The sequence below is a fragment of the Myotis davidii genome, unplaced genomic scaffold (assembly GCF_000327345.1).
Source record: "Myotis davidii unplaced genomic scaffold, ASM32734v1 scaffold551, whole genome shotgun sequence".
Lineage (NCBI taxonomy): Eukaryota > Metazoa > Chordata > Mammalia > Chiroptera > Vespertilionidae > Myotis > Myotis davidii.
In genome coordinates, this window is record NW_006283788.1 from 163,829 (window position 1) to 177,532 (window position 13,704).

The 13,704-nt window shown below is 48.2% G+C and overlaps 1 protein-coding gene across 3 annotated transcripts in view; it reads right to left on the reverse strand.

Moving 5' to 3' along the window:
- The window catches only part of KDM4B (lysine (K)-specific demethylase 4B), a 105,753-nt gene extending 93,242 nt beyond the window's left edge, over window positions 1-12,511 (reverse strand). For all 3 annotated transcript variants that reach the window (XM_006754029.2, XM_006754028.2, XM_015567033.1), the window contains exons 1-3: window positions 12,437-12,511; window positions 6,803-6,900; window positions 1,708-1,873 (exon numbers count right to left, since the gene is read on the reverse strand). In XM_006754029.2, coding sequence (XP_006754092.1) covers window positions 1,708-1,848 — 141 coding nt within the window. In that variant the 5' untranslated portion in view covers window positions 1,849-1,873; window positions 6,803-6,900; window positions 12,437-12,511. The remainder of the gene's footprint in view (window positions 1-1,707; window positions 1,874-6,802; window positions 6,901-12,436) is intronic.
- Window positions 12,512-13,704: the final 1,193 nt, after the last annotated feature.

Genomic DNA, 13,704 nt, shown 5'->3' on the forward strand with positions numbered 1-13,704 from the left:
CTGTGATACAAATCTCACCAGCTGTCTGCTTTTGTACAGCCTGCGAGCTAAGGTTGCTTTGTTTGGTGTATTTTTATTGTTGTTATTTTTCTTTCTTAGATGGTTGGGGAAATATTTTAAAAGAAGAATATTTCGGGACAAGTAAAAGTTCTGTGAAATTCACATTTCAGTGTCCATAAATAAAGTTTTACTCATGCACAGCACGCCCGTTGGTTAATGGCTCATCTAAGGCGGCAGAACTAAGTGGTGGAGACAGACTATCGGCTGGCAAAGCTGAAAATACTACCAGGCTCTTTGTAGAAAACGTTTACCAACCTCCTGATTTAAGGAACAGACAACTAGGAATCTTAGATAAAGTGATACTCATCCAGGAAGCAATAGTAGAACCCTAAGCAAACATGTTACAAATCTTCCCAATCATTAGGTGAGTAATACCACACACAGGTTCACATGAACATGAAAAACACAGCCACGTCCTGGCCGGATGGCTCAGTTGGTTGGAGTGTCATCCCATACACCAAAAGGCAGCTGTTTCATTCACAGTCAGGGCACATATCTAGGTTGCCAGTTCGATCCCTGGTCTGGGATAATAAGGGAAACAACCGATCAATGTTTTTCTCTTACAGTGATGTTTCTCTCTGTCTCCCTTCCCCTTCTACTCTGTCTAAAATCAGTAAAAACATATTCTCCAATGAGGACTTGAAAAAAAGGAAGGAAGGAAGGAAGGAAGGAAGGATGGAAGGAAGTAAGGAAGGAAGGAAGGAAGGAAGGAAAAGCCATTTATATTAAAAAGAGACACAGGTCCTGGCCAGTGTGCTCAGTGGTTAGAATTTTGGCCTGAGTACCAAAGGGTCATGGGTTCGATTCCTGGTCATGGGCATGTACCTGTGTTGCAGCCCCAGTTGGGGCCCATGTGGGAAACAACCAAACCATGTGTCTCTTACATCGATGTTTCTCTCTCTTTCTCCTCTCTCTCTCAGCCCTCTCCCGATCCTTCCACCTTTCCACTCTCTCCTAAAAACAATCAATGGAAAGAATAGCCTCGGGTAAAGATTCTCACACACACACATACACACACACACACACACACATGAAAAAGAGAGACACAGGAGGAGCTTGTGGAGATGTCTGCCTTCACACATGCACATCTATGTGTATAATATGCCAAGGAAGGAGACAGGATGGTAACCATGTTGCGTCCAGGGATAGGAGCTGGGAGATGGGAGGAAGAAGAGACTCATTCATCACTCTCTGCCCTCTTGCGCTGTTTGAATTTGCGTCCCCTGTGTATACTATCTCCAAAAAAGCAACAACAATAAAAACACACCTTGTTTCACTAAGAATATAAAGGCAAAACCTCAGGCCTTCCTGGCATCAACTGCCTGGAAGCCTCCCAGACTCTAGACCTCCTTCTCCCCGAGTGGGGTGAGGCTTGCTGCCATGATGCCCTGGTGGCCACTGCCCGCTGGGCTGGGCTCAGCACAGTGCTGTCTCTGCCCCAGCCTGCCAACCCCTGCAGGGACAGGGGCGGTGTGAGTCGATTATGAATTCCAGTGCTTAGAACAGTGCCTGGCACAGGGAAAGAACCCCGTCCTGTTTGTAATAAATGAGGTCAGAATGGATCAGTGAACTGGTTAATGGGTGCAACACCTTTGGACGTGGACACACACAGAGAAGCTGTGCGGGACCAGGATGTCTGTCACCCACCTTGGCCAGGCCTGCCCGGTGGGCTCCCTGGGACTCGATGTAGGCCACGTATTTGTTGAAGTCCTTAAATTCTTCCATAGTTGGGCGAAATGTCATGATTTTACAACTGGGGTTCTGGGCCCCATGATCCTCAGACCCCATGGCTGCAGCTGAGACACCGCCACACCTGTGAGGGAAGACAGAAGAGCGTGAGCAGGCGGTGCTGCCACCAGCGGGTGCCCTGCTCCATAGACCACACTAAAAGTGCCGGGACCCCAGGAAGCAGCACGGGGCAGAGAGGAGACTGCCTTGCTCTGCTCTGGCACAAAAGACCAAGATGACTTCAACTAATTAAAAACAGAGGTGTCCTAGTTCCAAAAGCCAACGTGATACTGGAAGCCAGAGCACTAATTTTAAGCTGGGGGACTAGGAAATAAAAGCTTTTCGTTTCAGGGACTCAAATCAATGTATGTCCTTTGGAGCTGGACATGCAGAGACATCGGATCACGTGACAGGTTCTGCAAGGTAAGTGAGGTTGTGTGTGAGTCTGCCTTCTTTGGAGGTACCAGCCTGCAAGCAGGGGAACCACAACTCCAGGCAGGGCTCACCCCGAGCAGTATGTGGGTCGCTCCAGGACTGGCCTGGCTGCTGTCAGTGAACCCAGGCCCAGGGACCCATGGGAAGCCCCAGGCAGGAACCAGAGGGTAGAAGGCCGGCCAGAACGGCTCCTTGCCTGCAATCAGAGGCTCCAAGGCACCCTCAGTCATAACCATGCCTGGACATTTTGGCACAGAGGGGGGACCGTGCTATGTCATGCACTCTAAGATTCACGGCAGGCGCCTAAAGATAACTGGGAACCAGAGCTCCTCTCGGGGAGAAGGGTGAAGACTGGAATGGCCCCCTCCTGTCTCTGGAGTTAAGGGGACCCAGTGTGGTTGTCGGTGGCCCACCCTGAGCAGGAAGAGGCTCAGTGACAGATTCTAGGAAGGGTCCCTGCTGGCCGATTAAATTCTCCAGGTTCAAAAAACTAGACTCCCACCAGGATTTGTAAAAAGTCAGAATCCAAGTACACACAGACCTGAGAACTTGGAGAACAATTTAACCAAGTTCACCTCACCCCACCCCAAAGTGAGCTGGGGACTGAGAAACCCAATTAGCCCAGTGGTCCCAGAAAGGGGCGGGGGTCACAAGATGCTTCCAAAAGGTGATGCCTGCAGCGGGCACTAGAGGGCAGCACAAACCCAGGATTTGCCACTGAGGAAGTCATTTCCCCCTCGGAGCGATCTGGAGGCCCCAGGCTCACAGTACCCTGTTCTGGCCTTGCCCCTAACACCCTATCCCATACCTGGGACACATGAGGTTGGGGCCAGGGGGACAGCAGCTAAAGCCCCCCTCTGAGGGCCAGGCTCTCACGCATTGCTGGCGAGGGCCCCGGAGGATCCTGACATAAGGGTGGGGGTGAGGGCGGGGAGATGTCACTGCTTCACTGCTGCATCCAGGCTGGGACCCACCATGACCCCGTGTCCACAACAAGTCTCAAGTTTTCTCGAGGGGCAGCCACAAAGCTGAAGTGTGCATGGCAGGTCACAAGCCTGTGATGTCTGACAGCAGCTCTGGGCGGGATCACACAGAACCACCAAGAACACATGGCTCATAAAAGGAAAGGGGTTGTCACAATCCCTCCTAGGGAGCAGCAGGCACCAGAAAGTCCCAGCCTCAGCCAGGGAGCCCTGACCAGTCTTTAAGACTGAACACCATGCCATGCCAATGGCCCCTTCCCTGCAGCCAGGGCCCAGGACCTGAATCCCCACCTGGGACCCACCCACCCCACCTGAGCCCCAAGCCTACCTGCCCTCTCCCCTCCAGCCCAGATGCAGCCACACAGGGCTCACTGTGGGCCTTCACTGCACAGCGGCAGACAGGACAGCACGTCTGTCCTGGAGAGACAGATCCTGACCCCAATACTATTGTACACATCAGTGTGGTTCTGAGCTGTGCTAACGGCTATGGCGGGAGAACAAGGAAGGGCGGGAGAGGGCTCCATGGGCCAGGACCTTGAATGAGACACCGAGAGAGGAGAGCTAGCTGGCCTTTCTCACATTCCCACCATCCTAGCCACCCATTCCTGTCCATCCCACGTCAATATCCCTCGAGATTTTCCACACCCACTGGAGAGGTCAGGGCCTCCGCCTGTACAGAGCAATAGGCCACCCACCTATACCACATGGACCATCTAATTCGTCCTTGGAGGCCTGCAGCCTGACACAATTGACCCGCCTCAGCTCCTGGTCCAAAGCCCTCAATGGCCAGGCAAAAGTCCAGAAGCTGGTTCCTCGGTCTGCCATGGCCACCGGTGCCCAGATCTGGAGGCAGTGAACAAATCAGCACTTCAGAGGCCCCCAGCCCTGTTCCATGCATTTCACATGGGTGACTCGTCCACTCTACACAATGAGCCCATTTTTCATAGTTCACTGAGGACACAGGACCCCACGAAGGGAGGTCACATGCCTAAGCCACTTGGCAAGTAGGTGGTAGGGCCAGATGCCCAGCCAGACTCTGCTGAAGCAGCCAGAATCTCCCACCTCTCTCCCACCCTAGTGAGTGGCAGGTGCCAACACCTACCCACACCCAACAGCTCTCATGTTGAGTTCAGCCAGTCCTGGCCTCTCTTCTGAGGCTGGCTCCTGAGTGGCCTGCAGGGGAGAAGGACAAGAGCCTCTTGCAGAGGCCACCTCCCACCCATCCACCCAAATATCCGGCGCCACTGGTGGGAGGTGACAGTCTCCTCCCCAGGACCAGTTTGTCCCAGGCAGAGCTGGGGCAGCCCCGGGGCCCTGCCCACACGAGCTCTCTCTCTCATGTCAAAAATCATGACACAGAGATGAGTTTTCCATCCAGGAGGTGGAAAAGCAGATGCTGAGACAGCAGGTAGAGTATTCTGCATATGCACACTGGCAAGAGATGCTCTACTCCAACCACCAGATTCATCCAGATTCAGCTCCAGGTAAATTCCATAGGATTTTTTTTCTCTCTTATTCATGCCTTTTGAGATGAACTTTTTTAGTATGTAAATATAAGGAAGAAAATTAAAATGGTTTGTAATCCCAACACTCCATAACCCTTGACACGTTTTTTTTGAGGGAAAATAAAAAATCATATATGGTCATATTTAAAAAATAAAAAAGGAATTTGGATGCCAGTCCTGGGCAAATCTTCTAGTTCACTGGAAACATGGGGGAGGGGCAGAGGACAGGGAGAGCCCCAGGGAGGGAGTTCGCAGCACAGCCAGGAAGAGGGACGTGCTCCTTACCAGACAGAGCCATGCCAAAAAGCAGGGCTCTGACAACTCAGTATACGGAAACAAACAGCCCAATTAAAAAGCGGGCCGAGGACTTGAATATACCCAAAAAGTCAACAAGCAGGTAAAAAGGGGCTGAACATGTTAGCCAACGCGGAAATGCAAATCGAAACCACAGTGAGACACCACTCATCCCCACTAGGATGGCTAGAACAAGAAAAACAGACAAGGAGAAGTGTTGAGGATGTGGAGAAACTGGAACACTGATATAATCAGGTGGGAATGTTAAGACGGTAGCACCACTGCGGAAGAATTTGGTGGTTTAGACGAAATTATGATCAGCAGGATAATACACCATCACCTCCCAAGACATCTACATTCTAATCTAGACTGTGACTACACTCCCTTCCATGGCAAAGGGACTTTGCAGATAGATTAAGTGAAGGACCCTGAGATGGGAATAGTCCTGGAAATCCTCAGGGGGCCCAGTGTCATCACAAGCGTCCTTATAAGAGGGAGAGAGATGAAGACTGGATGACAGAGCAATGGAGGCAGAGGCTGAAGTGATTCAAGGAAGGGGCCCTGAGTGGAAAACTGAAAAAACTCCAAGAAATCAATTCTGCCCTGAAGTCTTCAGAAGGAGCAGCCCTGCCAACACCTAAAGCCCCATAAAACTCACTCCAGACTTCTGACCCCAGAACTGTCAGGGAATGAAAATGGGTTGTTTGCAGTCACTAGGTTTATAGTCACGGTGCAACAGCCGTGGGATGCGCATGCAGAATCACTTTTTCTGAAAAGCAGTTTGGGGTTTTCAATGCATTTGAAAATACCGAGTTCTAGTCCACACCTGGCCCTAATTAGCCATGTGGCCTGCATCTGAGGTCAACATGGAATATGGGATTTGAGGCAGCCTTTCTTAGACCACTGGGAGCAGCCAACGTGGCAGGGAGTGAATAGGACTGTTTGTCCTCCGACCTGTCACCCCCATGGGTGTGAGCTGGGAGGTGATTAGCTTGTTTCCTCTCTTCTTATCAGTGACCACCTTGGGATACCATCAGAGGCCATCACTTTATTTTTTTATTTATACTGATTTCAGAGAGGAAGGGAGAGGGAGAAAGAGGTAGAAACATCAATGATGAGAGAGAATCATTGATCGGCTGCCTCCTGCATGCCCTCTACTGGGGATCGAGCCTGCAACCTGGGCATGTGCCCTTGATCAGGATCAAACCCAGGACCCTTCAGTCCACAGGCCGACATTTTAGCCACTGAGTCAAACCAGTTAGGGCCAGAGGCCACCACCTTAAAATCCTCTGTCCTCTGTCCCTGGTTTATTAGAAAAGTACAGGAGGTGGACAGCCTAGAGTTGACACCTAGAAGCAGCTGGGCAATGGGATTCTTTTAAATCCATTTAAAAAGAATCTTTCATTTTAAATACCCCCACCCCACCACCCTTGGCTGCGAATGGTCACCATCCTCTGCAGGTTGTGGGGTGGGGTGAATAGGGCCTCAGAAAGCCCAGAAGTGGTATCCTACCTGATTCGAACGACAGAGCAGCCCGCCCTAGGCAACCCCAGAATCAATAAAAACTCTCAGTGGTTCTCGGGCTTCGAGAGGGCAAACATGGAGTATGCAGACTAGAAAAGAGACACCCAGCAGAGCTACTCCTGGAGGGTTCTAAGCTCCTCTGTCTAAAGGCAGGCAGACCCTGGAGACCCCAAGAACTCAGAATCACATGGGGCTACCTTCTCCTCGCAGCATGCAGCCTCACAGGCACCTGGGAGGAGGCTGTGGCCTTTGGGACCTTGGTCTTGCACTTACTTGAAAGTTCCTGGTATATTACGATGGTGAGGCTGCAATGAGAGATGCTCTAGTAAATGGCTTGGATTTCTGTCAGGTTCCAGCAATGGTGATGGTTCCTAAAATGCACAAAATAAAAGCATGATTAACTACATTTATCACCTGCTTAAGTCTAAAATCCACATTACACTCCTAACAGTGGCATGTAGCCCAAGGACACTCTTGCCTTTATTCAGATGTATCCAAATCCTTGCCACTTTGCAGAAACACAACCGTTTTAAGCTCGTCTTCCACAAATCAGCATCTGAGAAAGCAAGGATTTCCAGGAACAAATTAAACCAGAGAAGCTTTTAGAAACCTTAAGGTACAGGCAGCTTCTGGGAGGTTTACAACAAGTTCTGCCTCCTGTGAACTCCTGAAGCCGGGGAAAGCACCCTCCAAGGAGGAAACTCAGATGGACAATGCCGCACGGTGACCACCACCTGCACCCCCATAAGGTGCACACCGGGGGAGCCTGGCAGGGGCTGTGCAGACCCCACCAGGGCTGGGTCCCAACCTAGAAGCTAGTTGGGCAGAGACAGTCCAGTACTTGTGGAATGGATACAGCACAAGACTTTTAACTTGGGTTTGGCCCCAGGACCTTTGACAATCTGGGCTACAGCTACCCCAATTCACCAGCCCTCCCACCCATATCTCCCCACAGCTCTCCAGACACATGAACCACATGGCACAGGGTCTACCAGATGTTCCCTGCATCTGGACCTTTGCACATGCTGTACGAGACCTGAGCATGAGGATGGGCCTGGCATTCCAGGAAAGGCAGTTTACCCCTTGAACTCAATCCCACACCCTTTCTCCAATTTACCAAGAGTTTTAAATAGCATGGATTTCACCAGCACTCTTACAACAGACAATGCACACTGACATTCTAAATCTTACTTTAAGCTGGTTTTTAAAAGTATAGGCACAACCCATTTTAGTGATTTCACTGTCTTTTAACAGGGCACAACCCCTGGTTGAAAGGCCACATGAGGCTGTAAATTTGTGGAGCTAGGGCTGCATACATCTTCCTCGGGACACAGTAGGCTGTCGCTGGCTCTCCCAAAAGCTCCTGGGCCTCTCCCACCTGCATAGCTGAAGGCCGCCCCACTCCACAGCCCTGCCAGCACCTGACATCAGCCAGAGCTGAAGTCAGAGGATCCAATTACTGTGAAATCTCTCCATGGAGCCGTAGCTGCAGAATAACAGCTGCCAAGGATGTCTACCTCTGAATCCCCACAACATGTGGCAATGCTCCCTTCTGGGGCAACAGGCACTTTGCAGATGGGATTAAGTGAGGGATCCTGAGATGGGAAGAGTATCCTGAATTATCAGGTGGCTCTGTCATCACAAGGGTCCTCATAAGAGGAAGGCAGGAGGGTCAGAGTCAGAGGAGATGTGATCACGGAAGCAGATATCAGAATGACGGGCTATGAAGATGGAGGAAGGGGCCAGAAGCCAGGGGTGCTTTTGAGCTCGGCATGTCAGCATTTTGAAAAACCCTAACTTAACTCTGGTGCTGTGTCACATATAGAAATTTTTTGATATTTGCAACCATAGTAAAACAAAGACTTATATTTTTGATATTTATTTTATATATTTAAATGCCATTTAACAAAAAAAAAATCAACCAAAAAAATGAGTTCGCGTGTCATCTCTGACATGCGTGTCATAGGTTCACCATCACTGCTCTAGAACAAGCATGTCAAACTCGCGGACAATCAATATTTTTGTGGCCCAGCCAATGTAATAGTATGTAGAAATGTTTTAATAAAAATTTTGTAACTTAATTTTTACAAGATCCTGTTATACATAACTATTAATACCGAACTACAACATTCACTAATGACTCGATACTATAATCGTGTTGCAGTCATTTCCCTTATGCGCAGGCGCACCATTTCTCTCCACTAATACTAACAGCTTATATTTTAGCAGCCGATTGCCACGTCATTAGTCTTGGACTGACTTGTTTGGTGTGCACGCAACAGGAAATATTTCACTTTCAGAGAACAAGAAAACTAGGTTTATTTACGTTATGCTTATTAATCTGTGCAGTTATTCAGTGTCTGGTAAGTTAATATTCAAGAAAAAATATTACATTTTATTTAAATGTTCTATTATTTTATGTTAACGATTAGTCATTTATTTCAGCCCTTTGTATTCAGCAGGTCTCTATTGAAATAAACCTACGTTTCTATGAAAATTGAAGCTTTTGTTTTTTCGCAGCTACATATACTTACACCTTGTTTATTGGCCCGTGTTAGCCTTTGTGTTTGCCATGCTTGCTCCAGAAGCTAGAAATGACAAAGAACTGAGCTCCCCTAGAGCCTCCAGAAGGAACCAGCCTTGACCACACCTTGATCTTGGCCCCGTGAGACCATGTCAGACTTCCAGCCTCCAGAACTGTGAGATAATAAATGTGTGTGTTTAAGTCACTAAGTCTGTGGTCATCTATCAGCGCAGCAAAGGAGACTAATGGTACAAGCGTCAATGTGTATTTTCCTGATCACAGAGAAGGTGAGGGGTCTTTTCATTGTCACTGACCACACAGACCTCTGCTAGGAGCTGCCAGCCCCTACCCCTCATCCGTGTCTCAATGGGATCAGGTGTCTCCCTTGTCACTTATAACTGTCTCTTAGCATGCTGTCTCCCTTCCTGGACATAGGCTGCCCCTACCAACACATGGTCTAAAAGGCAGAGAAGTCACTTGTGGTTCTCAGCTGGACAGACCCCAAACTGCTGCTGCCATGGCTGCTGGGCCACCCATACTGTGGGATCTTCTGCTCTCATACTTTGGGGGCCGAAAGCACCAACCCCCCAAGCCAGAAGGCTAGAAGCTCTAGGGCTGAGGTCAAGGCCGAGTTCTCAGGCCACAGGTTGAGGCGAGGCCTCTATCCACCCTGACCTATGTCTACAAGGAACCAAGGTCCAGGCTAACCCACGTCCACTGCTCCTCTGAAGGCTCCCCTGCAGGCGCTGGGATGCAGAGGCCTGGCCTCAGACTGAGCCAGAGACTTGCTTGACACAAGGCAGCCAGGGTGGAGGGGTCAGGGGACTCCTGTGTGTGAACTGCATAGAGTGACTTACTTCCCAAATGGGGAGTGACGTTACAGTAGAGAAACCTGGCAATCACAATTCAGTCAGGGGATCAAGGTCAACATTAACAGTAATAAGTCAAAGTGACATATGACCCTTGACATGATAGGATGAAAAGGGCCCTTCACCTCTGGGGTCTTCCTCGCAGAACACATCACCTAGTCTAACCGTGAGAAAAACACCAAACAAACCCCGATTTAGAAACTTCCCACAAAATCCTTGACCAATCCTCCTCAAAACTGCCAAAGTCACCAAAAACAAGAAAAATCTAAAAAGCTGTCACAGCCAAGAGGAGCCTAAACACATGTGATAACTAAATGTCATGTGAGATGCTGAATGGTATCCTGGGACAGAGAAAAGACATTAGGGAAAACTGAGGAAATCTGAATATAGTATGGACTTTAATTAATAAGATTATATTTATTAATTTTGACAAATATACCAGCCTAATATAACATGTTCATTAATAAGGAAACGAAGGGGAGGTTGTTTATGAGAACTCTATCTGCTTAATTTCTCTATAAATCTAAACTGTTTAAAAAATAAAGTCAAAGTAATTTTCAAAAAGAAAAACAAATCCAAAAGGCCCAAGCAGCCTGGGTCTCATGCCTCCTGCTGCCCAGGCTGGCCCAGCCTAGCTGCTGACCTCGCTGTGGGTCCTGGGAAATCTGGGGCGCTAAGAATAGAACTCAACAGGGAGTCCGGTTGCAGCAGGTAAGAGCCAAGGCATCAAACACCAATGCCCCTAAAAAAGCGCAGTCTGACCATTTCTCCTTTAAAAAGGCGCAGTCTGACTACCAGATGACGCTCTTATTCTGATGTGCCCGCCCGAGCCCGCAGATGCTGACGAAAGCAGCAGGCACAGTGGCTTACTTCTCCACCCACTCTGCAAAGGGCAGGCAGTGGGGCCAGAAAGGAAAAAAAGCAGAAACCAAAGAGCCGGCGATTCCTAAACACTGAGGCACCAGGAACTGCCATTGACTAGTGGCGTCACTGGGACTCCACAGCTTGGCCACACACCCTAGGAAGAGGTATCTGGGTCCCCAGCTCTCAACTACCCAAGGCTGACCCTTAGGGTGGGTCCAGGGGCTGGATCTACACCATGCCACACTACCCATTCGTGCCCAAGAGCTAGGCCTGAGGTCCAAGAGGCAGAAAGCTGACTGAGCATCCCATGGACCAGAGAAGGGAGCCATGACCTGTACACTCGGCTGACCTAGGAGGACTCAGCTCCCTAATCTGCTTATTCCTCCCACCCCATAAACCCCAAATGGCCCCCAAAAGGAGCAGGTGTCTCCTGCTGCCTACCGAATCCTGGAGGTTCTCTGTGCCTCTCAGTGCAGGGAAGCTACCCAAAGCCTCAGAACGACCCACAACTTGAACACTCTATCGTCCGATCAGCATGAACTCATGGGTTTTTAAAAAAATATGTATCTACAGATAGATGGACACAGATATAAATACAGAGGGGCACAGAATCACAGGTTGATATTCACATCTCCAAGCTTTGTCAACTGGCAGGCCTGGGAAGCCATGACACTCCCAGCACTGAGAGTGTACTCAGTGGCCCGACGACAGTTTTTTAATACCATTCTCCAACACAGGGAACATAGGCTCCTTGGAGAAGTGGTCAACCTGAGCATCTCGTAGGGGCAGGGAGGAAGGAAGCCCTCACTAGAGGAGAAGGACATGAAGGAAGGACTTGGGAGCCAAACAGGAAGGAGAAGGGGCGCCCTACGACCAAAGCAAGGATCACTCGGGCAACATGATAAACAGTGATTGTGCTGGATTATTACCTGCAGATAAAATAAATATGCAAAGGTCTTTACTGGTATAAAATTTGAAGGGGGGAAGCCCTCTTCTACAAAAGAACTCTAATTCATAAATGGAGAAGGCCAGAGTATACTGTTGCATGTAATTAATTGTTCTTGATCTGAAATCCACAGGCAGAAGTTTGAAGAGAAACAGGGTGTTGCATTGTCTCAAAATCCCAAAGGGAAAAAGTAACCTTCTAGTGCAGACTCCTGGATGGCACCACCTTACCCAAGGGATCAAAACTGACACCCCCAGTGATGGGACATTGATATGCTGCATGGAGAAGTACAAATACATAACCTCCATCTGATCATGGGGAAACACTGGACAAAGCTGAGCGACATTCTACAAAAGTGTCAAGGTTGTGACAGAAAAGGAAAACTGAGAAATGGTCCCAGCCCAGAAAAGCCCGAGGAGACATGATGACTAGATGTGACGTGGCATCCCGGATGGGGTCCTGGAGCAGAAAAGGGACATGAGTGGGACAACTGGTAAAGTCCTAATAAAATCCCTGGTTTGGTAAATACTATTCCTCCATGTTTTTTGCTTATTTATTTTGTGCCATTCTTCTGTGGTTAAAAGCTAACATTAAGGAAGGGCTGAAAGGTACACAGGAACTCTATGTACTGTCTTTGTAACATTTCAATAAGTCTAAAATTATTTCAAAATAAAAATTCAAAAAATAAAAATAAAAACCTCTACCTCTGTCCTCTGAAGCTCACTGCACAGCAGGTTTCAGCCGGAAGAGGAGAGTCTGGCTGTAAAAAAATCCAAACTGATAAGAAAAAGCAAGCTGACACCACACTACAATCCAGTTTCAGGACCCATTAAAGGCCCAACCTGCTGATCCCAAGTTTCAGATCCTTCCTGTTAGAAAGAACTGAAAAACTGACATTTTTCATCCGCCTTTGCTTACTGGGCATAGAGCCTCTTATTTTCAAATATCTCACCAAATCCTCCATGCCCATGAAAATGAAGGATTTGCAGAAGATGCGAAGACTCAGGGAAGTGGTGGGCATCCCGGGTTGTCTGGATCCCAATTAAGAAGGCTCTAGTCTCCTTACATGGAACTCTAAGGACCACATCACATCATTTTTCTTTAACGTCCACCCCCGGCCAAGACATTACTCAGGTTGGCAAAACTACAGTAATCAAGACAGTGTGGTACTGGCATAAAGATGGACACAGCACTCAATGGAAGAAGAGTTGACAGTCCAGAAGTAAACTTGCACATTTAAAGTCAGTTAATTTTCAATGAGGTTGTCAAGACCATTCAATGGGGGAAAGAACAGTCTTCCAATAGTTGCACTGGACATCCACATACAAAAGAATGAAGCTGGACTCCTACCTCACACTGCAGGCAAAAAATTAACTCAAATGGATCAGAGATCGAAATGTAAGAGCTAAAATTATAAAACTCTTAGAAGAAAACAAATGAATGAACCTTTGTGACCTTGGATTAGGCTATGGTTTCTAGACATACAACAAAAGCACAAGTAGCAGAAGAAAAAAATAGATTGGACTCTGATCTTCAAAGAACTTAATCAAGAAAGTGAAGACAACCCACAGAATGGGTGAAGATATTTGCAAATCTTATATCTCATAAGGGAATTGTATCGAAAATATATAAAGAACTTTTACAGTTCAACAACAAAAAGACAAATAACCTAATTTACAAACGCGTAAAGAATTTGAATGGACATTTCCCCCAAGATATACAAACACAGGAGAAGAAACTCAACATAACAGCAATGGAGCAAGGGGGAAGAATAGAGGCTAAAACCCCAAAGAGAGTGGTGGCAGGGCACATGTAGAGCCTTATAAATAGTTTTGACGATTATACTTCTCAAGGTATGTCCTCTGTTCTCTCAAGCTTTCTCCCTAGAAATCACGGTGGGGCCGAGCAGATGAGCAAAGGCCCCAGGTGCCTGGTCCCAGCCCAGTTGTGTGATCTAGAACAAGTTCCTAAC